We start from the raw sequence: 27,718 nt of genomic DNA on the forward strand, positions 1-27,718 counted from the left end.
ACTGAAGTCCTTTGACAAAAACGCCACATGTGTATAGATTACTTTTGGATGTTTTTCGCTAAGCGACAACACATAAACACTACTATATACGCTCACATTGCATCTCTTACGCATCTGTGAAATTAACGGACAAAAAAATGAATTATCGACACATTCTAGTCACAAACCAGTGACTAGTCTTCTCGCTTTCTGACTCCAATTATGAATCTTGACGACGTTTGACATCATTTCACATCCCTGCGTGGCCGTTTCCCGTGTCTTGGTGTGACTTTGTGTCTAGTTTTTGTGGCCTTCTTTTGGTCGTTTTGGTGACATTCTATAGCTTTGTGGCCATTACACGTCTTTTGATGCTCTCGTGTTTCTTTTTGGTCAATACGTTGATAAATCTTGATGCTTCATTCTGATATATTTTCGAGGGGATCACGTAGGATGCAAAACTCCCAGTAGCCACATACTTTTATAGTGCAAGTCTGCTTCCAATATTGTTACACTTATTTGTATTTAATTCATGGTTTGAAAAATGGTTCAGAGATATATCAGTTGTTGTTTTTTTTGACTGACTAAATTCCTAGCCCAAGTTGATATGGTGCCTTTTGTGTTTGTTTTTGTACAATGCAGTGTGTGGAGTGTACACATTGTTCAGTGTCGTAGAGAAAATGTGTTCTAGTCATAAGGGCTGTTTGGTATAAGAATGGCTTCTACTTTGAACTGCCTCCAACGACTTGTTCGAGCGAAAGTCAAACACAAGACGAAGTGTTTCACCCACTCCTTGTGCAGTTCTTCGAAGGTCCGCGGGGGGGCGGGGACTGTGGCCAGTCAGGCCGCGGCAGACTCTCGGTCACCGCCCCTTCCTCTATCAACCGCTTTTCAAAATCCGCTACAAGTCACCGGGGATGATGATATAGCCGAGGGAGGCACAAAGCGGTCACCAAAAGCCGTCAACAGCGGACCCTGTAATGTTGTCAAGGAAGAAGACGCCTCCGTCGCTAAACTAGCCGCATGCCAAGCTTCTTGGAGAGGGTCGTTTTTACCTTCGAGGACAACAGAACGCTGCAGCCGGACAGATGTTGTAGTTTTTAAACTTTTTGTTTTAAAGTCGTTTTATCGCCGAATTCCAGTCGGAGAAGGAGACCACTGTGGGCCAAGTTTGGGGACTTTGGTGAGTTTCTTTGCATTTTTATTTTTAAGCTACAGCATTAAACCAATATGTCGGTTTTCAGGTGGTTTGACTGGACACGTTGAAGATGTAGCCGGACAACAGTTTCCTCCAAACCTTCCCGCTAGTAACTTAGCCGGGTTAGCATAGCCCATCACTCTCTGTTTAAAGTCCTGACTGGTTAAGCTGGTTACACTACTTTATAGACAGCCGTGTTGCCCATAACTGACTTCTGAGCTTCATTCAGGTGCAGACAGCCAAAGGTTAGCGGAGAGGGTGTTTCCAGCTTATGATGCCGCAAATAAATGAAGTTTTAACTCAAATGTGAGACATTTTGAAATGATCCTAAAGGTTCTCGTTTCGTTTTTCACTTAAGCTGTCATCCTTCGCAGCTCATGTGGTTTTGTTAGTGTCAAGTTTCACCCTCTTAAGAAAGCACTGACTCTTGAGAAACTATATGACGCTATGATTTTTTGCAGATGATATCATAATGACCTAAGATTTGGGGGGAAAAAACAGGCTTGTGATGCTCGGCCTCCCATTTCATCCAGATGGATCTGTGAAAACTAAGATCTAACTGTGTCTGTGTGTACTGGGAACACTACAGACGAGAACTTAAATGCAATGTGATAAACTGCTGGTATAATACTGAACCTCAATTGCAGATAATCAGGCATATAAGTGAGATGAAAACAGTCAGACCTAATTCCAACCATTTTGGAGAGCAGTCATAGTGTTTTTAATGTGTGGAAACGTGAGCAAAATCCTCTCCATTCATAAATATTCTCTGAAACTTTTTGTGATTTGTAAGGTCTGCACGGCTTTATTGTTGATGCTTTTGTGAGGAATTAATTTAGAAGGTAAAAAGTGAAAATATGAGAAAGCACGAGGATTAAAATGGATGAATGTAGGATTCATCTCCAGTTCCACAATAAAGGTGCAGTGCACCTGTCTGTGAGTCAAAAGCCAATGAGGCTGAAGAGGGAAACCTTAAAAAACCTTTACTCTTCAGACTGACATCTGTTGATGGTAATGAGTGGCATTGCCAGTGAATGCTGGGATGGTGTGGGGATTAACCTCCTTCATGTAACCTGGACTGGTCTGGTTCTGCAGCAGCTGTCGTCCCATGACAATCGCAAGCTGCTGTGATGGAGCTCAGCGGAAGGGCTGCCAGGTTGATGGGCTCAGGGGTTGTTTGTAGAAAGTTGGTGGACTCTGCTGTACGACATCACAGCAAAGTGTGGGGAGACAGTTTTACATGGTCAGGTCTGGGTTGTCAGGATGCATAGAATATTGTAATTAGGAGTCATTTTTCATCCCCTTTTAAAAAGTCCTCTTGTTGTCGCCCTTTGTGTTTCTTTGCAGATTTGCAAAATGTGATTGCTTTGGATAAGCAGCTCTGCTAGAGAGCCATTATTCCCCTGCATTTTATAAAGTCCTCAAATGTCCAGATGCTGAGCACTGATTGGCTTTTGTAGAGAGGCTATTGTGTGAGGTGAATGGGTACCCTGAGTCTGGGGTGCAGGGGACACCTGGCCGAGCGCTTGCTTGATGATCTCTGAGAGCAGCTGGAAAAGCAGAGGGTCAGGTGGTGCATCTATTCCGTTTCTGCTCTTTAGATCTCTCGGAGTGCCCTTAATTTTTGAATTTTTTTTGACTGAGCTCAGCTTTATAGCCTTTTTTTTTTTTTTTTTTTTTTCAAAAGTAGTGCACAGAGGCACAAAATCCTGTCTCTGGAGGAACGAGGTGCGTGGACAGTTTGAAAATGAATTCAGTATGAATGGAGAAAATATATTTGGAAAAAGTCAAAAACAGTGCAACATACATAAAGCAGCATAACCCAGAACTATGGAGGCAGCTGTGCTGAGGTAGGAAATCAAGTGCCAGTGCACAAAGCTGTGCAGTAAGAATGTCCATTATCGCTTGTGAAATGATCATTTGGATTTCCAGATGACAAAAGATAGAAGTGATTTTAGAGAAGACTTAAAATGATTTTTAAAAAAAAAAATTAAAAAGCGGTTTACACATTTACCGAAAGGCAACACGTAAACAACAATAACTGAAAGTTAAAAAAAACAAAAACATTTAATGGTGCTGAAATGTTTTTCCTAAATGAATTACTGTCATAAAGTTTAAGGTGTATTGGATGCATCTTCTCTAATTCTCTGGGGGTTTTTTTGGTCAGCAAATATCACACATGTTAAAACGTGCCAAATCAATGGTGCAAGATCGACTCGCTGTGGCAACCCCTGATAAAGGGAGAGGCCAAAAGAAGAAGAAATGTCAGTCATGTTCGTTCCCATTAGCCCGCCTGAAGCTTCAGGTGCTCAGTGCTTTGACTCCATATTTTCATTTTGCTGCCTTTTTTACCATTGCTCAATAGAAACATGGCTCATTTTGGGGGGGCAGGTTCATCATTTCTCTGAACTGAGCTCCTTGCTCTGGTTGCTTGTATTGTTTTTCGATTACAGAATTGAAGCATATTAACTGAATGAACAAAAGCTTTATTCATGTGTCTGTAACTGATGCTGCCAGCCTGTAAATGCTGTCACAGAGCTCTGGTGTAACCTCAATTATCCCCTGCCAGTCTGCGCTGCTTCGTTCCGTGCCGCGTTGGTGGATGCGTACTTGTGTCCTTATCATCAGTTTCTTTGTCGGCTACGGCTTTCAGTTGCAACTTTGTCTCTCAGTTTATCATTAGCAGTCAAAACCACAGGATCGGTTAAGTTTCCATTTCGATCGATTCGATTCATGGTTGATTTCAGAAATGACAACGTCTATCAATTCGTCTGATTGTCTAATCAGTGTAATTGGATTGACTAAAACCTGCACCACAAATGACCCTGGGCCTGGAGCAGTTTGCTGAAAGTTCAGGTCCTGAGCAACATTTACCTGATTGTCTTATCGTTGTAATTGGATTAACTAAAGCCTCCGCCACAAATGACGCTGCAGCCTTGTGTTGGAAGCTCAGTTGCTCAGTGGAACTCTCAGATGAAGGTGCTGTTAGGAACACATGCTGTTGAGATCGATGCGACCACCCGGTTTGTGAGTATAAGTCACTGCCGAGATTGAATTTGTTGTTTTTTTTTTTTTTTTCTTCAGGGTGAGGATATTTTGATCGCATGCACTGTCTTGTCTATTGCTCTCTGACTAATGATGCCAAAAGGAGAAGTAAGCCTAAACGTACCGTCATGGAAAATGTGACCAAAATGGGATTTTTCGTGCCTTTTGTATTTTCAGGGCAGGGTGCTGTCCTGTGGGATGGATGACAGCCAAGAGCAGGACCAGTACGAGGAGCGCCTAAAGGAAGTTTTTAACAGTTTTGACACCAGCGACTGCGGCTCTCTGAACCCAGAGGAACTCTCTGACCTCTGCCAGTCCCTACAGCTGGATGATGCCACACCGGTTCTTCTCCATACACTGCTGCAGAACCAGGAGCGCCTCACTGCCAGGGTAGGTTTAGATGTCTGCCACTAAGAGTGTTTGGACACTTTGATTCATCACACCTTCTGATGTGTGTGTTATTCGTGGCTTATTCTGCTGAATTCCAAAGACTCATCCAGGAAAATAAACAGACACCTTTATGAAGTCCCTCCAGCTTCCAGCTCCTTGTGTCTCCAGGTTATTTTGCCAATTTGTTCCTGTCCTGTTGAGTAGAAAATACCCCCCCCTCCATCAACCCTCATTCTAAGTGTCTGTCACCAAGACAACCAAGCCGACTAATCGCTATACGCACATGCACTTCTTTGAGCGTGCTCCATGTGGAAATTTATGACCTATGAAAGGTACTTGTCAAAAAATGTACGACTGTACCCGAGTGTGCATTGACACTGCACATTCAGTGGATGTCCTGTTTAGTCGATATCTTTAGGTTAATCAAAACTGCTTGCCTCCACACTTTTTCATGAATTTTGTTTGTATATAAGCGTGTGCACAGACGGGTGGCTATTGTGCATGTGTGGGTGGTGTGAATGTTAGTAGAGAGGCCAGTGAACTGATTGCCTACCCATGGCATCCAACAATAATGTTGAAAAGAGACCCCCCCCCCTCATATAGGCGCCAGCCATCAGCCTCTAGAGCACAAAGAAAATCACCATATTCAGGGTTAGCAGCTGTTGATTGTCGAAGTGTGACCTCCCAGCCTCTGCTCAAACACCCTCCTCCACCCAGACAACCAGGGACACCCGGTCTCCACCCGGCACACAGGGAATTGCACCCAGTCTAAGGAATTCCACAAACAATCTTTTTCAGATATTTAGCATCGCTTGAATTATGTACGACGAATCCCCACGTTTCACTTGGACTGTTGTTAAATGTAAAATTATCTTTTTCATCCTTGTTGCAGGTTGACTTTGACCAATTCAGGAATGCTCTTATTCTGGTTTTGTCCTCCACCATTGAGCCGTCCCAAGCTGAGCAGGAAACTGTGCCGCAGCCAGGTAAAGTCTTGAATGTAGTACAGCGTGTTCTGATAAATATTCTTGCAGATAAAGGGGCAAATGTTTTTGAAGTGCCCCTTGCTGTGTCAAATGGTTAACTTATTCTGTTATTTATGACCGTATCAAGTGTAATATGTAACTTTGAGGAGAGCTTTCATTTTCACTAAGTCATCCAAGCATGCAAGGTGACTGTAAGCTGAACAAGTAGAGCAGCCCCTATGCTGAGTCAGCTGTACATCTACAAACGCAGGCAAAAGAACAGGCCCAGAGCCAATTAGCTGATGGTTTATGTTTACTCCGTCATGGGTGGATCGCTGGCACAGCTTCTTAATTACCGTGCAGATGACGCAAAGAAAGATTTTCTGTTCAAAAGAAATCTTCTTTTTGTGTTATTGATCACAATCTATGAAGGTTTATGGTAGCTTTATTTTCTTTTAGCAGACTTTTTTACATTGTAAAAGATTGTTTGTGTTACAGAGAGAGTAAATACAACACTGTCAATATTAATATGTCACTGAGGCGCAGTGTACGTTCAGCTTTTATAGTTACAGTCAATTTCCTCATAGCAGGATGTCTCATTTACTTTAGCTCTAAAAGATATCTTTGGTTACTACTTTTGGAGAAGCTGTTGGTTTTGGAGAAATAAATGTTTTAAAGTACAGTCTAACAATAAAATTGAAAGTGCTGTGCAAATATCTCTTCCTCTTTGTCACTTTATCTCAGAGTCTCCTGAAATCCAACCAAAGTTTGTGAAGGGCAGTAAACGTTACGGCCGCCGCTCCACACCAGAGTTCCTAGAGCCTGTTTCAGACTTGTCAGAAGTTCCAAACATAAACCCAGCTGATGAGGAGGATTTGGAGGACAGCTATGACTCGGCTGTTCCCAGGAAGCGTGAGGTAAAAGGCTAAGAGTTTTTCCAGTGCCATACCAAACCTCCAGACACACTCGGATGCCATTCTTATCACCTTCTGTCCTTGCGTGTACTGTGTTTCTCAGCAACCACAGCCGCATGGAAGCGTTATTCTTAGTTAATCAGCTTACTGTCATGCCGGGCAGATCCAGAAATGTGATATAGATACTCCCAACACAGGACTCACCGGGCACTTTTCATTGCATAACCCCTGGCATAACAAGCACCGTCTGTAAATAACATTGTGAACAGAACTACTGGTCATTAAGCCTTGGATTATCAACACGTAACCAGTGTCAGTGCGGTGTGATGTGTCATGATGTGATTCCGTGTCCACTGTGGGGTTGAACTTTGCCCTGACTGTATATGCTGGAGATAATGTGGCCGTCAAGAGCAGAGAGTTGCAAGAACGTACATCTTCATGAGTTTTCACTACACACAAAGACGCATTGCAGCACCTTGTTGTGTTTGAAGTGTTGTTACTTTTAAACAACTCCTGCTGAGTCACCTTTTTTCTGCTCCGTCTTCATGTGACTAGTGCTTTGAATATGACATTGTAAAGCCTTAGGGCTATTCACGGTTTAGCAGTCTGCATGTTGATCTTCTAGATCCTTTTCTTGGATAATGCTGCTGTCTTTGCTGACAAAGAGTTGTTAAACGTGTATAGGGAAGCTCTCACTTTGAGCATTCCATGACCTACAACAGAAATTATGGTAGAAACTTGCATGAAAGTGCTGCAGCAACATTAGCGACAACAAATAAACCGTTCTCCAACCGTTCAGCAAAACGGAAATAAAAAAGCGGTGGTCAGTTCTGCTTGAGCATAGATGGATGTGTTGATATTGTGCAAATTGTCTGACTCCACCCCAGATGCCTGGCAGCCTGTAGACGAACACTATTTAACATATTGAATTGAAGTGTGTCTTGGTATTGACTAATCTGGGCTTCAACAATGCCACGATAGCCAGTCTGTGGACCAGCAGATGGGGCCGGGTCACGGGGCCGTGCCGCAGAAGCAGCAGACCCGGCATTGTGCGAGGAGGAGGGTGTAGGACTGTGACGGAGGAACAATGAGCCTCACTACCCCCTCCGTTCTGGATGCCTACACTTCATGTATCAAAATGCCACTTGCAGATTCCCATCTGCTCCTCATTCCCTCACTGTCGGCTTGCCAAACAATAGATGGCCACTCTGGGACTGGGCTGCAGCATAGTGGGTCACACCCAGCTGAGCTCCCCCTTAATATTTCTTCATAAGTAAAACTTTAAGTCAAAGCAACAAAAGCAAACAAAGATTTTTCTTTTCTTTTCTTTTTTTTTTTTTTTTTTTTTCTCTGTTTTATGCTGCTTGGAATTTAAAAAGCTAAACATGTCTTGTCAGTGACACATTTTATTTGTTGTTTTAGGGCATTTAGGGCCCGTGCCATCACAACAGATATGTCATGTCTTTTAGTAAGACACCCCCCCCACACACACACACACACTTTTTTTTGTGGGGGTTTGTGGCACTTGTTCCCACAGATGAGTCGGTCTATTGTTATTGTTTAAAACTAATATGATAGTCAAACTAAACTGATTGTTTTTAAGGTCTATGTGGTTATCATGTTTGTTTTGTGTGTATTCGTCTCTCACAGCGCTGGAATGGCCACGAGTCGAGCACAGAGGAGTACGAGGCAGAGGGTATGTCAGATTTTTCTGTGATTTCAGAAGGATTCCCTTCACAGTAGAGATTTTCTGTTTCTTATCGAATAATCTGCTTCTGATCTTGTGCGCAGGTCAGATGCATCTCTGGAACCCAGACGAGCCGAGCACGCCGAGGGGATCCATCGTCCCGCTGTCGGCCCGTTTAGAGGAGAGACTGCGCGAAGCATGCAAGGAATTGGAGATACCGTGGGACGGATGTGCCAGGCACACCGAACTGCTGGCTCTGGGTGAACATTTGGGCCTAGAGGTGAGTTAAGAATCAAATGGACAGTTTGATGGATTTACTTTAATCCAGGCCTGGATTACCATATTTTAACTTTTATGACTTGGCACATAATAAGGAAGTATGTGCACTCTCACAAGACTGCAAATGCTTCTGGTTATTTTTCTGCAGCTGCATGATTTCATCCCTTTACACACAAAAAATGGCTTGAATGTATTCCTCCTTTTAGCACTCCACACCCATCAGATCAGTGTTTGGGGATGAAATGGTTAAAAAAAAAAAACGCTCCCTTAAACATTAAGACTTAAATAAGCTACTGAAATGTTGAATCTTTAAGAAAAAAATGAATTAATTAATCATTTTTTTCCAGCTGAACGGGGATGCCCTCCTGAGTCTCACTGGCGACGGAGTGATGAATGTTCAGGAGTTTGTTTCCAGGGTTGTAAACCACAACACACCCCCAACGCCATCCGCCTCCACACCGTACAGACAGCTTAAACGATATCACTCCACTCAGGTACGCCGTCTGTTTGAGCTCCGCGGACTAAACAAGATTTCGGAATTTCCAAAATGTGGAAGGAAAAAAAAAAAAAAAGACTATTTGTTCCTCTTACAGCCCTTTGACGAGGGCGGCCGCAGGATCTCCGCTTTAACCGGCACCATTGGTATGCGTCTCTTCTCTACACTTGATGATGGCACCGGTTACTCTCCAGCTGAGTACATCCTGGACGCCTGGATAGAAGAGGGAATAGAAGACAGTGCTGAGATCCTCCAGGTACCGAAGCTGCTCTCTTAATTTCCGCGCCCATCTCTCCGCACAAAAAATGAAAGGGATACTTGTTTTTTTCTTCTTTAAGAGGGGTCGTGTGAAGTACAAAACGCAACCGTTTTTCACCTTGTCTTTGCAGGCGCTAAATTTCGACCTAGATGGAAAACTGAGTCTTGGTGAACTGACCACGGCACTTGAAAATGAGCTGCTGGTTACTAAGAATGGGATTCACCAAGCGGCACTGGCGAGCTTCAGAGCTGAGATCAGATACCTCCTGTGAGTATGAGTCATAACTATAATGCAGCTCATTCGGATCTTCCTAATCCTTACCTAACGAGATTTGGAATTATTTAGAAGCTTTCAGTTTGCACTGAAACATGAGCGTTGAAAGAGCGGCAGTACCGCCGACTTGGCCGTTGTGTCACGGAAATCTTTGTACAACTATTGTCGCTGTTGTTTTTACTCTCGTCAGAGAGCGCGTAGACAGAGAAATCCGAGAGAAGGAGAAAATCCGATCTGACCTGGAAAAAGCCGAGAAGCAGAAAGCTCAGCTTGCTACCGAGGTGGATGAACATCACTCTGCAATTGAGCAGACGAATAACCTCAATCTCAGGTAATTCATCACTCACATCACCCCGTTTATCCTTTTGGCTGTTGTTCAATTGTATAATAAGACTCATATGACCAATAGAGAAGGTTTTAACTTGTGTTTATTTTGTGTCTCAGCCTATCTCTGGGTCTAGATCTGACCTTGATTACTGAGGACGGCAATTCTTGGGGATTATAGCTGTCACTTCTGTTAATCTTGTTCGCTGACTGCAGTTGATCCTTATTAGCTTTCTGTGTTTTCACTCTTCAAATAGTGAAAGCAGTTCAATAGTTTAGTCATTTTTGATTACTGTAACCCTGCTTAAAAAAAAAACGGATTCTTTGTGAGAACATGGGGATAAAAAAACAAAAACAAAAGTACTTGTCATTTTGTTTACCTCTTTGATTCAAACGCTGCAGTTTGTGGTATTTATGCTTCAGCATCTGCGTCCACTGTAATGAATCTCTGTAGGAAGCTTGAGCAGGACCACAAAGAGAAGCTAGCAGCAGTACGATCCGAGCTGATGAAAGAGATGGACCAGATCCAGCAGCAGGCGGGCCTGCAGCGCGAGGAGCTGGAGGTGGAGATCGAGAAAATCAGGGAAGACGAGTCTTTTCTCAGAGACCACCTCTCCATCACGGTGAAGGTACCAAAACAGATGTTTGGAAATGTTTGTGCTATTGTTGTCTCCATTCACTTGTACATATACAACTGTTTATACCCTTGGGTGACTGGTAAAATAAAGGTAAATGTACATAATTATATTTTTGTTTTTTAGGATCTTGTTTTTGTGCGTATTTTTATTTTTTTTAATTATTATTCAGACTGAAACCAGTTCTACTCATTTACAAAATATCTTATTTATTTAATTGTAGTTCATAATTGACAACTTAGGAAAGTAGTCATTCTTCTCAGGATATATTACGGTACACGATCATGTCTTTGTCAAAAAATAGTGACTTCAATTCATAATCCACACGTCTTCCTGGGTTGTGTGTATTTTCAGGAGAACAGGCGTCTTGAAATGGAATTACTGGACAACGCAGACAAACTAACAGAGGCAGAACGCCAAATAACCAAACTCCAGATCAATTTGGACAACATTATGAAGAACAAGGTGCCAAGATATTTCTTGGTTTTCCACAGTAATATTTCACAAATGCTGTCATTTACATTTCTTGCATTCTACTTGTGCACTTTTAAAAAAATAAAAATTCAGATTTTCTTTTTACAAATTCCGTTTACACACAAATGCTCTGTAATTTCCAGCTTCAATTTCACTGTTTTTGTCGGTTTGTTTTTTACTTCATGATATGTGCTTGTTTACGATCTCACCTCCTTCAGTTTGGGGACCTTGACCCTGGCAGTGCTGACTTCTTTCTCCAAGAAGAGCGGATCAAACAGCTGCGTGGCAGCTATGAAGTACAATTCAGGGTAACTGCAACAAAGTCGGAAACTGTTTAGGGTATCTTGCACATTTTTCTGACAGTGTGTTTTTTTTTTTATTTTTTTTTATTTAAGAATATTTTATTTTAAATTTTTAATAATGACATCACAAAAATCACAATAAGACATACTTAAAGTAAAATACACTCACCACAATATAACACAACAACCAAATGACAAGAGGGGCTGGGGGTAAGATGAGGGAGGAGTATAATCCATAAGGATAGAAAAATATATATAAATCAAGAATATATCGAAAGACAGATGGTATCAGATTCTCTCATATATCTTGTCGAGTCCAGCTCGATAACATGACAGTGCGGAAAACACAGCCGAAGCACACTCCCCGCTACGTCATTGGGAATACCCCCCTTCACGCTGGTTTGTTTGAAGAAGTCGGGGGTGGGGATTCCCAAAGTCGTAGCGGGGAGTGTGCTTCGGCTGTATTTTCCGCACCTGAAACTAGTTCCCAAACCGACATGAGCAAAACAAGCCTTCTGTGTAGATTTACACAGTCATTTGCACTCGATGTGAAAGTACACCACTCACACAGTAATTAGAAGGTAAATCAAGTAAATTAATTCACGTTGGGCGAAATATTTCGAGTGGCGACGCTGGCGACGCTAGCATGTATGTATTATGCGCAACCAAGCAGTGGTCAGTGCTGTGAGATTCGGACAATGCCTGGGTCGCCAGGAAAACGCTCCCACACACTTATTTATGTCTCGGGAATGCGGGGATACACTTAATTTGGCCTGGGGGTGGCATATCCCTTTAATGACATTAATTCTACCAAATAATGTGAGGGGTAAGTCCATCCATTTTCCTAAATCCTCAGTCACCTTCCGAAGTAGAATAGGTAAATTTAGTTTGAAGAGGTTTTTGAGGTTACCATCCACATATATTCCTAAATATTTGAAGCCCTCAGGAGACCACTTGAAATTAGACACATTTTTAACTTTATTGTGGTCAAATACAGAAATCGGTAAAACCTCACTTTTTTCCAAATTAACTTTGTACCCAGATATTGAACTGTATCTACCCAATAAGTCCTGAAGGCGACAAAGAGAATATTCCGGATTGGTTAAAAATAAAATGATATCGTCTGCAAAAAGCGTAATCTTATGTATGTCCGTACCTATCTCAAACCCGCTAATATTAGAATTTTTCCTAATGGCCTCTGCCAAGGGCTCAATAGCGAGCACATTTTTCTGCCAGTTTTACTTTCCCTCTGTGCAGGCCCATCATAAAACGGCGAGGAACTGAATATGTGTCATAGTTCCACATATTCAGTTGAGTTTTCTTATTTTGTAGGAGCTGCAGGATCGTATCGACGAGCTTCAGTCAGAGTTGCAGGAGTTCCACGCTCTTGGTCGAACTCATGAGCCCTGCCACAAACCCCTGTCTGATGAGCTGGAGAGTAAAAGCCCCGGCATGGAGTCCGACCCAGGTAGGCCTCACGGATAACTCGGACGTTACGATACACAGACGTTTTTGCTTAGAAACAAGAAAAGTCTGTTTCAGCTCTAATAATGGAACCGTTTACAGGTCTCGGGTCAGAGGAGGTTCAGCCTTTTTGCATCAGCCTGGAAGCGGAGATGATGCTGGAGCAGCTAAAAGAGCAGCACCTTCAAGAAATGGAGGATTTGCGTAACCAGCTTGAAAGCAAGGTAATTTTCCATGTCTAATGCTGCGTCAGTCAGTTTATTCCTGTACTGATGGTGGATTAAAAAGCTGACGGATTTACAAAAAGGTGCCTGGATTAGCTCGGAGTTCAGGTCTATTCCCAGGTTATTCTTTTCTCGTCTCTTCTTCAGGCCAGCAACTTCAGCCACTAATAGCAGAACATATGAGAATCTGTGGCTGACCTGTAATACAGGTGCCGAGTTGGATTAGTTTGTAAATGTATGAGGAGTGTCGCAAAATACCCGTGACAGTCATGACATTAAAAATTAAATTTTGATATTGTGTTGACAATGCACACTATTGTGAGTTGATCATGTCTGATTAAAATCAAAACATTATTGACTGCAAATGGGAGTTTTTGTACTATTTTTTTTTTATTATTATTTTTTTATTTTTTTTATTTTTTTTTCACTTCTTTACTTCCTACTTTGAGTGTACTTCAGTTGCCGAAAGAAAAGGAGACCAAAGTTGAAAATCTCAATAATACTTTAATGAATGAAATTACCGCCCTGGTTTGTACATTACATATTAGACATTAAGTATTGATTCACTTCAAAGTGCTTTGAAAATGGCCATGTAAGCTATAAGACTGCATCAGGGTAAGGTCAGAATGTGTTTATCTGTTCTCAAGTTGAGTAATAATTATTAATTTCTTTTTTTTTTTTTTTTTTAAACCCAATGTTGTAATTCTTCCGACAGATCAATGAATTTGACAAAATGGCCGAACAGCAAAGATCAACCCACGATGACCAGAAAACTGCACTGACCCTGCAGTACCAGCAGGAAGTCCGGGCTTTGGAGGAGGAGATGGCCAGCGCTCAGCACCACACACGGGAGCTTCAGAGCCAACTCGAGCAGGTGGAACAGGAGCGGGCGTGTCTGGAGCAGAACCAGGCAAAGGAAAGGGAAGAACTCCAGAACCAGCAGGAAGAGGAAAACCTCAGACAGCAGCTGCTGGAAGCTCATAGCCACGCCGCAGACCTGGAAGAGCAACTGAAGGCCTTGGAAGTGCAGCATGCAGAGACGGATGAAAACCGCCTCATTAAAGTCGAGGAACTGATGAACCAACATGTCGTTGAGATTAACAAACTAAAGGAGCAACAAGCGGAAGTGCTAGAAGCCAGACTGGCAGAGGAGAGAAGGGAACTGCAGGAGGAGAAGGCTGAGGTGGAGAGAAGATTACTCGATGACTGGGAAACAGAGAAGAAAACATTGGAAGAAAGCCATGAAGACCAACTAAAAGCACAACTAGAGGAAGCAAAGTTGAGGTTTGAGGAGGAGCGAGATGAAGTTGTGAAGAGGTTGACGGAGCAGTGGCAGAAGGAGAGGGCTCAGCTAGATGAACAGAACAGTGAGTCACTGCAGGTCTTGCTGGAGGAAGAGATGTTGAGACTAGTCAGGGAACAAGAGGAGAAGGAGAGCAGGCTGAGGGAGCAGTGGGAGAGTGAACGAGCTCAGCTACAGGAGCGCCATCAGATGGCTGTGCTCGACAGAATCCTCGAAGAAAGGCTGCAGTTACAGGAGCAGTTTGAGTTGAGGGAGAAAAGGTTGAAGGAAGAGTGGGAGAAGGAGAGACTGCAACTGGAGGAGGACTATGAGGGGTTGATCCAGGATAGGCTGAATGAGGAGAGGGAGAAGCTCGACTCCGATAGGGAGGAAGACGAGAAGAGAATGGAGAAGTTAATGGCAGAGGAGAGGGCCCGTCTAGAAGAGAGCCATAGACAGGCCATGAAGGAGCTGAGCGTCAAGCACGCCGAGGAGAGGGACGCACTCAGCGTGGCGTTGGACAAACTGCGAGGTGACATTGCTCGGGAGAGGTGAGAATTTTGCCAATTTTTGCATTGATTACAGTAATAGTTTGAGGCTTTTGCTGAGCATCCTCTCGGCTGTAGCCAGAAATGAAAGCAATATTAATCTGCTAATTCAGCTGGGTTTTTTTATTATTATTTTTAATAAAAAAAATTTATTTGATTATTAATGTATTACTCGACAAAGTTTAAAACTGTTGCTTTAATAAACATTGAATGACCATGTACAGGAAGGAAGTTGAGATCAGCTTCACCCAGAGAATCAGAGAAGTGGAAGATCGTTTCTCAGGCGATCAGGAATGTGTTGCAGAGCGTTTTCAAGCTGATGTCTTGAAACTCGAACAGCACTACCAAAGTGAGCTGAAGTCTCTTTCCGAAAGCCATGTCACGCAGAAGCTCCACTGGGAAGCAGAGATGCAGAAGGCTCTTGAGATTGCAGAGGAGCAAAGAAAAGCGATGGAGGAGGCCATGAAGGAGGACAAAGAGGGACTAAGTCAGGAATGGGAAAAAGAACGACAAGAGCTTGAACGTGTTCACAGTGACGAAATGGAGGCCTTGATGATGGAGACCAAACAACTGCAGAATGAGCTGGATGAGGTGATGAGCAAGGCCCAGAGTAAAGAAATAGAGCTCAGCATGCAGCTGAATGACCTCCATAACCGGCTCCAGGAGAAACGCGAGCTTGTTTCTCAGTCTGAGAGCAAAGCGCTTCAGATTGAGCTCCTGTTAAATCAAACCGTGGAGGATTTTAAACAGGAGAGGGCAGAACTTCTTAGTAACACTTCAGAACTTGAGACAAAGTTCAACGAGATGCTCTCCATGACCGAGAGGCAGGCCACGGAGAGGATTCAACTGTTAACCGAGCGTGATGATTTGAAGATGAAAATCGAAGAGCTCGAGATGTTTCTTAGGCAGGCAGCAGTGGACTTTGAGCTTGAGAGGCAGGAGCTCCAGGAAAATCTGTCCATTCTTGAGACAAAGTTAAATGATAGTCATGAGGTTGACGGGGATGAATTGAGAGCAGAGCGAGATTTGCTTAAAATGAAAATAAAGGAGCTAGAGATGGAACTCGGTCAGCTTTCGGCTCCTGCAGAGGAAGCTGAGAACAACCAAATGAAAGGAACAAAAGACGTAAATACTAAAGAATGTATTTCTGTGTCTGGAGAAGATGTACCTCACGATCTGCTTGCGAAAGATGGCAACGGATCCGAGATCCCCGATGATATTGATGCTGATCAAGACTTTGAAAATTGCTCCGCTACCAGCACTGATCAAGGAAACAAGGACTGGCTGGATGCTGCTGTAAGCCAAGACCATCAAACTGCGACCGAGACTCGTGACTTGCCGAATGAGAATGCCAGTGTTTTTTGTGAGGGATGCGATGATGAGGTTGACATTATTCTCGATCACATGTTTGGAGATCTGAGCCTCAATAAAGGTCAACTGTTTCACGGAGGTGATCACGACTCAGAATCCCCCAACAGCTATTTATATGACGAAAACGAAGCTGTCCCCCCACATATGCAGTGTGAACCCCTCTCATCACTTGAGGCATTTGGTGATCGTGAGAATAAAGTAGCTCTCGAGTCATGTAACGAGGAGAGGAAACCTCAGGATGTACCGGCTGTGGACTTTGGAAGCTGCTGCCATGAAGGTGAAAAGCATCATGAGACTGTGGTTGTGGCCTCAACGCTGGAGGTGACAGGTGACCCTGGTGAGCAATCTGTGGAGGATGCTGAGGTTAACCGCTCACTAAATAACTCTCACGACAGACAGGAAGTCAGTCTGGTTTTAGATTCAGGCTGCGAACATTTAGCCGCAGAAGTAAAGGATGAAAACCACGATGAATGCGCACATGATCGTGTGCAGCCTCTGGACGGGGACTCTGACCGTGAGAACCGGGAGGGCTCTCTTCCAAAATTACAGGCTTTGTATAACACTGCCACAGAGGAGAATGTTCTCCTCCACGAAAAGATTTCTTTGCTTCAACAGAAAACAGAAATACTAGAGAATCTTTTGGCTCATCACAGTGAAAAAATAAAAACTGGCCACCAGGCTTTGGAGGAAAACTACAGCCTCAAAGTCCAGACGCTCTTGTTAATGGACCACGTCAAAGAGCTGGAGATGAAGGCCTTAGAAATGACCGATCTTCAAATTCGATATGAAGACTGCATGTGTGAAAATGCCAAGCTGAAGGAACAAAACAATGACCTTGAGAAGAGGGTTTGGAGCCTCGAAGGCCGGATTAACATTTTCCACGATTTCCAAGATCAGCACGTCTCGCTCGTGGACGAGATCGGCAGGATGAGGGGGGAGAACGCGCAGCTGTTTCTGCTGCTGAGCGAACTGGAAAGGCAGGATGGACTTCCGGCTACGCACCCAGATGCTGAGCAACTGGAGAGCCCCCCAGGCGAGGCTTTTATGCCTCTGGGCGGCCAGCTGCAGGCAGAGACCCACCTTGAGGACTGCTGTAAGGAGTTTGAGATGCGTAACACCAAACTTCGCAGAGCCATCGCAGAACTACAAGACAAGTCACAGACGTTAAATGAAACCACTCAGGCTCATAGGTAACTTGGAGATAACTAGGATCCCGACACTCCCTGTCTCCTGTGGCCTATGTTGCCCCCATCCCCGTAGCGCTTTGATGTTAACAGCTCTCCTCCTTTTGTTCCCAATCACAACGTAGTGCTGTTATTGATGTCCCTACCTGTGGTTGCCCATCTTGAACCCTCTCTGCACTCATTGCCGTTCAGCTGCTTTGATCCCTGTAGATCACCAGAAAGAGTTAAAAACTCCAGTTTCTGTGTTTGCAAAACGTAAACATTAGTTTCTTTTAATTAATATGTAGCAAGCTGCCAGTGTTGTTTCATTATGAGCACATTTCCCTTGGATTTAAATGGCGTGCAGGAATCTATTTCTCTGACTTTTTCTAATATGGTCTTATCTTTGTCTAGATCCGAGGCCAGTCGTCTTGCTGAGGAAAATCTCATCCTCAGGCAAAAAATCATGGGACTGAAGGAAGGGGACTTAAAAGAGGCCCAGGATGAGTTAATGTAAGCACTACCTACTACGACTTGCAGTCCAACACCTGCTTGCATTTGGTTTTCATTTAGTTTCATGCAGGCTGACTTTTACTTTGTTGTAGACAAACACTGGAACACTTGAAAGTGGAGAAGTTTGCAGCTCAAAAGGCAGCGGATAACTTCAAGAAGCAGGTAACTAAATGGAAAGGGAAAGTGGTTTCTGCTCCCGTTTATTTATTTATTTATTTTTCATCCGGAAGCAACTGTTGAGGTTTTGATTTACCTGCAGATATCAGAGCTGCGTTTGCAGAGCCAGCAGCTCGAAGACGAGAAAGGGATGCTGACGGAGAGAAATGCCCGAACCGTCGCTGACGTGGAGAACCTGCAGCAGCAGCTGGCAGAGCTGATTCAAGAAAACGCTGTCGAGAAAAACAAGGTACACATCAATAAATAACCGACCAGCGGGTGTCATGGTGTCGTGGTCGTAGTGGGTAGTTAATTGGTGGCTTTTTGTGTTAGATGGCTGCTTGTGTGTCTGCTCTGGAGGCAGAGTTGACCAAAGCTCTGGAGGACACTGCACAGCTGGAGGAGAGAAATATCCAGCTGTCACAGCAGCTCTCTGACCTCAGAGGGAAGGTGAGCATCGGATCACGGGCACTTCAATATCAATATCAATGTCTCTCGGGCACTTTCAGATAACTACTGATTAACACCATGTTTTCTTGATGTTTAGTCTATTACAGCCCCCCCCCCCCCCACACACACACACACACACACACACACACACACACACACACACACACAATATAAAACACCCGAATGAACCTCTTACATATTTTTGCTTGTGTTCTCTTTATCCTTTATGAATAAGTTGATGTCTATGCGTTTGGCAGACGCTTTTATCCAAAGCGACTTGCACTCATATCCCAGGTAGGCAGGTAACGTAAGGGGGTCTTGCCTACTGGACCCCTATTGGAGGTAGTACATTTCATGTGGAGGGGTCAATAAGTAATTATCTTTTCTGAATATTTCACCAGCTGTTATGATGATGATGATGCACAACAAATATTTTTCACCCTTGGGGGGAAATGTGATCTATCGTGGATGTAACACTTAATTTCAAAGAAACTTGAGTTGTGTCGGGTTTGCTTCATTACAGCGGTAGTTTTTATTTATTTATTTAATTTTTATTAATTTTTTCAGGCAGTCAGGGTGGACTCCATGGAGAATCAGCTCAGCCATCTGGTAGAGGAGCGTAAGAGTGTCGATAAGGAGACCGTCGGCCTCCGCAACCAGTTAGCTAAAGCACAAGAGAAGGTAGGAGTCTGCTGGAGGATAAATGGTCATTATCAGTGGCCAGATGAATGACAAGTTGAAGCAGTGGGATTGTGTATAGACTTGCTGTTTTTCTCATCATTTTATTCATTTTTCACCCCTTTGTTCTCCTGAGCTGGAGCATAAGGATTTTGAAATATGGAAAAATTTAGAGAAAATTCTTATTTCAAATCGTTTTAGAGTAACAAATTAATCTAGAGAAAATGAACTTCTTTTCTTCCAGGTGAAGACGGCAGATGAAAGTTTCACAGCCGTCAACCGACAGAGTGCTCGTCTGAAGTCGGACCTTCGAGTGTTGCAGCAGGAAAGGGATTCTCTGAAGCACGAGCTTGCAGTGCTCAACAAGCAACTGCAAAATGCTAATGATAAAGTAAGATTTCATTTAGTGTTTAGCAGGATTTGAAATGAAAGGGGGGGGGGGGGGGGAGGACCAACAAAACAAAAAAGGCGTATCTTGTCTTTAATCTCAGAACCACATTTTGGAGATGGCCTTGCACTCGAGCGGCCTGCAGAATCAGAGCAAGAAGCGGTACCGGGAAGAGATGTCTCGCCTGATGGAGCAGGAGCAGCAGCTGCTGAGGCAAGAAAACGAGAGGCTTCAGGCAGAAGTGCACAGCACCAAAAGCGACCTTTTCCAGTCCAGAGAAAAGGTGAGCTGAGGCCGACACCAAAGGGACAAGAACGGTAAAAACATACCTCCATACCTGTTGAAAATGTCGTGACTGCAGGTCCGTCAGCTGGATGCCGCCATCCTGTCGCTGAACAAGGTCAAACAACCGAGTCAGTCCTCCCTGGTGAAGGCCTTAGAACAGGAGAACACCTCACTGAAGCAGGAGCTCGAAGTGAAGAGGGAGCAGACCAAGGTATATAAACTGTCATCTAAGAAAGTTTCACGGAAGATGCTGACTATGTGACGGCCCCCTAAATTCTGTCAAACTGGTTGCAGGGCTGTGAAGCTGGAGAAAGAGACACGGAGCTGGAGAGCCTTCAGCAGGAAAACGAAGCGCTCAAGGCCCAAATGGCTCGACTGTCCTCACAGCTGCTGGAGGTACGTCATGAACTTTTCCTTCAAAATATACGTGTCGACTTGATTTCAGTTTGATATCTGAGGAAAGCAAAGAAATTTCCAACTTCTCAGAAGACATTTTATTTTGCTTGTTTGTTTGTTTTTTCAGTCATTTCAGGCTCAGTTAGTTGGACTTCTGCCTCCATCACCTCACAGGGTGCCCAGGGGACAGCATCACGGTGAAGACCCTGACAACATGCAGGTACAGCACATTTGAAACTTTGCTCTATAGCAGATGTGGCCAAAGGTGTAGTAGTATTTTTGGAATGCAAAAGCATAATCTACTCATCAAAATCTTCCCTTAAAGGTGAAAAGCATCCTCCTTTGTCCGCTTTGCAGTTTATATAGAGCTTAAAGATGCACTCTAGAACCACTGCTTCATTACACAATGTTGAATATCACTCATCTCCTTCCATGTTTTTATCTCACTGTCATGTTTTTTTTTTTTTTTTGGTGCCATCATGTTTATTTGCCGTCTTACTAGTCAAAAGGACGTGTGCGCTACACTTCACAGTGGATCTGGTTGTAATGGGATACAATATGAGTTGAAATCGTCAAATAGAAATTCAGCACCTAAACAGAGCGGTTTAACATTTTGCTGAAAAGTTTGGCGTAACCATTAAAGACGGTACTAAAAACAATAAGGTGTCTATAAAATAATGACATATTTTCCAAACACCTGAGCTGAGTGTTTCATTGTGGTGATCCTCATTCATTTTATTTTTTGAGTTTGCTGTATTCCTTTTTTTTTTTTTTTTTTTTTTTTTTTCTCTCCCTGCCACAGATCCTTCTCGGCACTCGTCTGTCCTCACCTCCTTATTTCACACATGTAGTGTTTACTTTTTTGGGTTTGCCGTCTGCTCTGTCATGACTTGTATGTGTGTCCTCGTTGTGTTTCAAAGCCCAGTGTCTTTAAGTTTCCAATCTCTGGACCGAAAAGTAGTTGCAGTGGTGTGAGCTTCTGGGTGTGGTCCTAGTGGCTGTTTTTTAGTTGACTCGTGTTTCACAAACATCCGTCTGTTTCCAACAGACAGATGTGGATTAATGACACTAGTCACCTTTTACGTCACCAAGTAGGTCGCAGAGTTTGTTGTGAAAATGTCCAGTACTGTGCACAAGCCTTCATCCACCCCTCATTCCTTTATATTTTGCTCTCCAGGTGCCATATTTTCTTGTAATCTTTTCAAGTGGTCTTGAGCAATAGCGATCAAAGTTCTCTGAAATATGTTGTCCCGGCAAAATAAGGAGATGAGGCTCAAGGCTCAAGACTTTACACTAAAAACTATATTTTTGCACAATTGTTGCCTTTAATGTACACTTTACCTTATAATGTACACCCCCCCCCTCCGCCGTCCTTATTTAGTGGAGCCATAGCTAATGAGACATTAGGAGTTGGTGGGCTAAATATCAATATTTTCATCAAATGAAATGGTATTGTTTCATAATTCATGATGTATGGTTTGTGCATTTAGTTCTAAAATGAATTGTACAGTGATTTGATGAACAGAACACATCTTTGCGTGTAACAGACCTAAAACACGTGTGTAAGCGCCTGCTGTCTGACCAGCCTCTCAGATGTTTAGGATTAGAGAAGAGGGTAGAGCTCTGGTGAAGTGTACCTGCCTTTTCTCTCCAGGGGGCGATGGCGGAGCAGCGGGCGGCTCACGCAGACAGCTACCGGCGGATCGGCGGATTGTAACGCCGGCTTCTCTCGCCACTCTTCACTTTAGCTTCTCCTCACATTCTGCTCTTCCTCCGCAATGCTCGAAGCAAAAGTCTCAGTGTTGCACACGATGCCCACGCTTTCTGCATCCTTATAGGAGATTGTGAAGAAATGGCGATGCCTAATTAAAAGGGCAACAATGTTTTGATTGTTTGTCTCTGCTGCTAGGTGGCAGGAAAACACCGAATGACCCTGCTGTGTTTCCCAAAGGGATTATGATTGCAGCGGTGATATTAACCGCTGCAAATTTAGAGAAACTTGGTCCTGATTACAGGGACTCTTAATGCTGGATGTATGTTCTGGAAATGTTTTGTAATGCACTACCTTTTTGTGGAACTGTGACAGGGTACATGTGTGTATTCATCCTCAGAGGCTAAACCTTGTAACGGTTTGCCTTATGATCATGGAGGAACGTCACACCGAGGGCGCAGATTGTGCCTTTGGAGCCTTTTCTGTCAATCAAACCATTCCCATCTGCTACTGTCAGGTGATTTTACTGTCTATGTCCAGTGGATTAGTTCCAAAACGAAGGCTCTGTGCTCTCAATGGTACGTCTTTCCTTGCTTAAGCCTTAGTTTCACATTGAACTCTACACTCGGTTAAAATTAGTCCTGGACCTGTTTTTGTCGCTGCTGCACAACCAAAGTTAGTCACATCTCTCTGATTTAAGTTTTTCTTGAAGAAGAACATGTTACTTAACTCGTGTTTATCTGGTATTTGTGGTTAGGCTGTATGTTATTAGTACAGTGTGTCTTATCTATTGTCTGTTTTGGTTTCCGGGTTGATTAGCGAGACTTTTTCCCACCATGTATTGAATCGAATTCTTATGTTTTATTTATTCATTTTATCCTGATAGGTTTCAATTTTATTTATGCATTAAATTATTTTTGTAGAGGTATCTGGCATACACGGAATACTTTTATATACCTATTTATATTTTATTTATTTCTTAGAGCATTGTCCTGTCCGTAGAAATGTACCAGAAATCATTTAATGCACAAGTCTGATCAAAATAAAGCAAATGGTTCCTAAAAAGAATTCTCTCTGTATGTTGTTTCCGACTCCTTTCTTTCCACATCTTTTGCTTTGAACCAGCTCAAAGGCTTTCTTTTTTCTTTTTTAAATCGTGCATTTATTCCATCTGCATGAGCTTGATATCCTTGAATGTCTTCTCATCAGGATGACAGGGAGTGGAAGATGAGGAACATGGAGGAGCGCATGAGGGAAATTGAGCTCTCGCTGCATAACGTCAAGCTGCTGCTCAAAGAGAAGGTTGCTCAGCTGAAAGACCAGGTCAGTTCAGTGTTCTCCTTGCATTCCTAACATTTTCCTCCTCCAAAACATTTAAAGAATTTCATTTTGAGAAAAAAAACAAACAGCATGGAATCACAGTTCCACTGTACTGCCGTGGTTTACGCTACTTTGTTCTTAACCCTCTGAGGTCTATGATCACGCCGGCATTAATGGGCTCAGACCCCAGAGGGTTAAGATGCTATAGTTCACAAAGTTTGGCCATTACAGATTTGAAAGAAGAGTTTTAAAATCCAGTGAGATGCACACTGGCGAGCATCCATCCATCTCAAAACGCTTACATTTTCTGAGACCGAAGAATCTTAAATTCTATTCTGAATTTAACAGGGAGCCAATGAAGAGAAGCTAAAACTGGAGACATATGATCTCTCCTGTTAGTTCTCATCAGAACTCTGGCTGCAGCATTTTGGATCAGCTGAAGGCTTTTCAGAGAATATGTGGGACAGCCCAATAATAAAGAATTACAGTAGTCCAATCTTGAAGTAACAAATGCATGGACTAGTTTTTCTGCATATTACAAAGATCCAGGTTTTTAGGCAGTCCTAAAAACCTGTTTTATATGCGAGTCAAATGATAAAGTTTGGTCAAAAATAACTCCAAGGTTGTATTATCAATACAAACTAGAAGCCAAGAAAATACCATCTAGAGTAACTATATAGCTAGACAATTTCTCCCTGAAGCGCTCAGGTCCACAGACAACAACTTCAGTTTTGTCTGAATTTAGAAGCAGAAAGTTCTGAGTCATCCAGGTCTTTATGTCTTTAAGACATGCTTGTAGTCTGACCAACCTATTGGGTTCATCTGGTTTTATAAATAAGTACAGCTGAGTATCATCAGCATAGCAATGGAAATTTATGCCATGCTGTCTAATGTTACCTAATGGAAGCATGTATAAAGTTCTAGAAGTTCTTTGATGATGCATAAAGGCATTCTGGAACACGGGTCTTTTTATTAGAATCTTCTTTCACTTTGTTCTGGAGCTCACAGCGGTCAGAATTCCTCGTTAGGATTTCCAACTGCGTTGTTTTTGGAGAGAGCTCAACAAAATTTACCAGAGCTCAACCACAAAAGTGACGAGCAGCAGGTTATATGACCAACAAACATGGATGTGTGTGAGGGTAAGTGTTGTCTGAACAACAGGAAGCCTCAACTGAAAAGAAAGAGGGTGGATGAGGATGAGCTGGTGAGAAACACCGACAGAACCTCCCCGCCAACAAAGAGGGCCAGAGTTTTTGAAGAAACGTCTCAAAGACCCTTCAGAGAGGTTTCAGCTGGCAGCAGAAGCATCGCTGACAGCAAGGAGAGACCAGTAACTAGGATCTGGATCATCGGGTCCAGTTACATCAGGCGAGGCGAGACCACGGCACTTGAGAAGTTTGGAGAGAACTTGGGCCTGAACGCCAGAGTCCAGTGGTTCGGTAAAGGAGGCATGCGCTGGAGCGGCGTCCTCCCATGCTTTTACTCTGTGCTCTGCACACAGAGTCCTCCAGACATTTTAGTTGTCCACGCTGGAGGCAACGATCTGGGACTCGCATCCGCTCAGGAGCTGGCATCTGCGATGCAGAGAGACTTTCTGCAGCTCCATGAAGCGTTTCCACTCATGAAGATCGCCTTTTCCTGCATCAACGAGCGGCAAGTGTGGAGATATGGAAAGCTGCGGCGAACCGTCAAGGACAGGAAGGTGGTCAACAAGAGCATGAAGAAGGCTGTTTGGCACCTTGGTGGCGAGGTGATTGAACATCCCCTCCTGAGACACTACGAAGACTCCTTGTATCTACCAGACGGAGTTCACTTCACCACAAGAGGAAACGAACTCTTCCTGAGCAGCATCCGTGCCGTCGTCATGAAGATTCTCCAGCAAACTGCTCCATGAAAGAACACTCAAGACTGCACATATGTTAACGTGCATGTGAACGAGTGGAATAAAACTATAAAAGTTATTAACTGTATACAGTTGTTCTGTCGCTGCAGGGATTTGAAAAAAAAAAATAATAATAATAATAATTAGTGGTGGAATGAAGAAATGCTTATTTTCTTGAGTCTGGAGCTCGTTGGGGGGGATTTTCTTACCCACTGAATACTTGAGCCACGGTAGGCCTTCAGACAGCCCAGTGTGGCGACTCTCCTCTAGCTGAGCCGAAAGAATTTGACAAATTATCAGTTAAAACGTTTTCTGGGACATATTTGAAACTAAAGTAGCTCAGTCTAAACATTAGACCTGTTAGAAATGCTGTCTGAAGGCCTGGTGATGCAAACCTTCCACACTGGTCTGTGTACAAAGGTTACTCAGTAGTATTCCTTTTTTTTTTTTTTTTTTTTTTTTTTTACTTTGAGAAAAGTTATTAAATTGTCGAATAATTTGTCCACGCAGCCTCTGACAGAGTGTAGAACTTCTAACTCGGCCCGAGCACCAAAGGCAGTGCAAATGCCTGTTGTCTCTGTAGCGTTTATTAGTTTTCTTCACCTTAATAAATCACATTTTGGGGGCCTGAACATACCCCAAAACTCATACTTTATTTTTTTTTCTCTATATGCCCCACAAGGGAATGTGCAAAATGTTGTATTTTTGGGATCTTCTGCCTGTTTGGGGCAAAATTTCCCCCAAGGCATCACCTATTATGTCGGGCTCAAAAGAGCAGGTCACAGAAGTTTATGAAACGTGGCACACGCAGAACACACCAAAGCCAGCAAAGGTTCCTCTTGGAGCTCCAGACAAACAGGAAAGTTGCTTTACAAAAATACAATAACATCGTTCCACATTTATCCAGCTTTTCCCAAGCTTTTTAGCAGCAAAAGACCCCAAAGTGGTAGAAATCTGCCAAATTTAAATTTCCGGAGCCCACCACTAAGAACGATGACCCACAACCCATCAGCGCTGGGTAAAGCTCCTCTTGGAGGAGAAGACGTTTCCAAGTGTCCCAAGAAAAAGTTTGAGATGCTCCAGATATAAAAAAAAAAAAACGAAAAGAAGAAAATAGGTGTGGCTTCTCATCATAAGCAGGCATTGACAGTGTTTGTGTAATTACTCTTACTTACCACAAGGGGGAAGCAAAGAACTCTCCATTGCAGTTTAAGGTCAGGAAAAAAGAAAATAGATTTGCATCTTTTCTGTGCCATTTATGCCACTTAATCATCCCACAACCAGTCACTTATTTGCTTTGGACTGATATGTTACCAATCAAGTAATGAAAATTAAGCTTTTAACTGAAGTAGGAATCTTCATGCACTACCTTTTTTGTCTTTTTTTCCTAAGACTGGTCTGTGTGCTTTGGGATAATACCAGTTTATCTGCTCCAAGCAAACCTCCGTCATCTTGAATTATGTATGCACTGATCATTTACTTTCTCCACCTCTTCTAGCTGCACAAGAATGGCAAAGCCGATGTGCTGATCCAAGACCTCTACGTGGAGAACGCTCAGCTGCTGAAGGCCCTGGAGATCACGGAGCAGCGGCAGAAAATCGCCGAGAAGAAGAACTACCTGCTGGAAGAGAAGATCTCCAGCCTTAACAAGATAGTGCGTGATCTCAACCCGTCGACTCTCCCTTCACTACCTTACAACTACAAATCCCCATGATAGTATCGCTTAAACATATCAACAGCACTTGTGGTGCCAAGTTAAAAGTGTGAAAACCAACCAAACCTACATTTGTCACCGTGGGGGACACCTGTGCAACAAATAGTCGGATGCTTTCGCAACAGAAAGTTTTCATCTGGTGTCAATTTCGCCTCAATTATGCAGTATTTTTATTTTGTTTTTATCCTAAGTAATAACAAGTTGAAGCGCTTGACCTTTTCAGACTGATCTCATGGTTATTTATGTTTTTAAAAACACTGTGGCACTACTTGCATGTCCCTGTCCAAAGAGAAAAGCAATACGGTGTACATTTTTTAGACATGTTCCTATATATGTGTTCGTTTGTCTGTACTTTCCCTCCGAAGCCAGGATAAGGAACCTGTCGGTGATTAAAATTGTGCAAAGAGAGTCAAATAATCTCGCCATTTCTGAGAGGTTTTCACTTTCATTCATCTCTACATGAAATCAAGTTGCAATACTTAAAACTGAATTATTTGTTGTTGTTTTTATGTTGTTGTTTTTTTAAGAAAAAGGCCTGTTGCAATATGTAAAGCTGCAGTTGAAGACTGTCTCATCATGAATGTCCAAATAAAGGAGCTTGTCTGTAATTCCTGCAGAGGAAAACACTGAGGTGTAAATGGATGATGTTTGTTTTACGTGTGTGAATAAAAGTCATGGATTCTGTTTGATGTTTCACCTGTGTGCCATCACTAATAGATTCATAGTATGTAGGATAACAATTCACCTCAAGTAGAGGTGGAACCTATGTATGTTTTACTCTAATACTATAGTTTAATATTTCTATATCGTGATTTGTACATGTTACTCCACCATATTTTGTACTAGCTTTAGTTATGGGCTGTATTATATCAATACGTCAATGCGCATCTTTTCCTCATAATTAAAGTTTATTTTTCATGATACTTTTTGACCATTGGTGCAAAGTTAGCATCTAG

The 27,718-nt window shown here is 43.0% G+C and overlaps 1 protein-coding gene across 2 annotated transcripts; it reads left to right on the top strand.

The window, feature by feature from the left end:
- Window positions 1–832: 832 nt before the first annotated feature.
- nin (ninein (GSK3B interacting protein)) lies at window positions 833–27,446 on the top strand. Of its 2 annotated transcripts, XM_075447928.1 has the most exons (28): window positions 833–1,159; window positions 4,397–4,609; window positions 5,502–5,595; window positions 6,319–6,491; window positions 8,139–8,184; window positions 8,280–8,455; window positions 8,802–8,948; window positions 9,048–9,206; window positions 9,340–9,476; window positions 9,673–9,813; window positions 10,261–10,435; window positions 10,796–10,906; window positions 11,134–11,223; window positions 12,550–12,685; window positions 12,784–12,905; window positions 13,621–14,738; window positions 17,684–17,782; window positions 17,875–17,944; window positions 18,042–18,188; window positions 18,272–18,388; window positions 18,956–19,069; window positions 19,311–19,457; window positions 19,558–19,737; window positions 19,816–19,950; window positions 20,034–20,135; window positions 20,263–20,355; window positions 23,056–23,169; window positions 26,547–27,446. In XM_075447928.1, the coding sequence occupies exons 2-28, from the start codon at window positions 4,418–4,420 to the stop codon at window positions 26,760–26,762; spliced, it is 4,551 nt and encodes a 1,516-aa protein (XP_075304043.1). In that variant the 5' UTR covers window positions 833–1,159; window positions 4,397–4,417; the 3' UTR covers window positions 26,763–27,446. The 2 variants fall into 2 exon arrangements, with proteins under 2 accessions (XP_075304043.1, XP_075304044.1); XM_075447929.1 differs by lacking the exons at window positions 23,056–23,169; window positions 26,547–27,446 and adding an exon at window positions 21,790–22,991 and having other exon boundaries at window positions 834–1,159.
- The last annotated feature ends 272 nt before the right edge of the window (window positions 27,447–27,718 follow it).

The sequence above is a fragment of the Odontesthes bonariensis genome, chromosome 17 (genome assembly GCF_027942865.1).
Source record: "Odontesthes bonariensis isolate fOdoBon6 chromosome 17, fOdoBon6.hap1, whole genome shotgun sequence".
NCBI lineage: Eukaryota > Metazoa > Chordata > Actinopteri > Atheriniformes > Atherinopsidae > Odontesthes > Odontesthes bonariensis.

Excerpts from the sequence above, each read along its gene's own strand:
- nin (XM_075447928.1), top strand. The coding sequence starts at position 4,418 with ATGGATGACAGCCAAGAGCAGGACCAGTACGAGGAGCGCCTAAAGGAA. Across the intron at positions 11,224-12,549 it reads GCTATGAAGTACAATTCAGG|GAGCTGCAGGATCGTATCGA; the intron begins GTAACTGCAACA and ends CTTATTTTGTAG. Across the intron at positions 19,951-20,033 it reads TGAAGAGGGAGCAGACCAAG|GGCTGTGAAGCTGGAGAAAG; the intron begins GTATATAAACTG and ends AACTGGTTGCAG.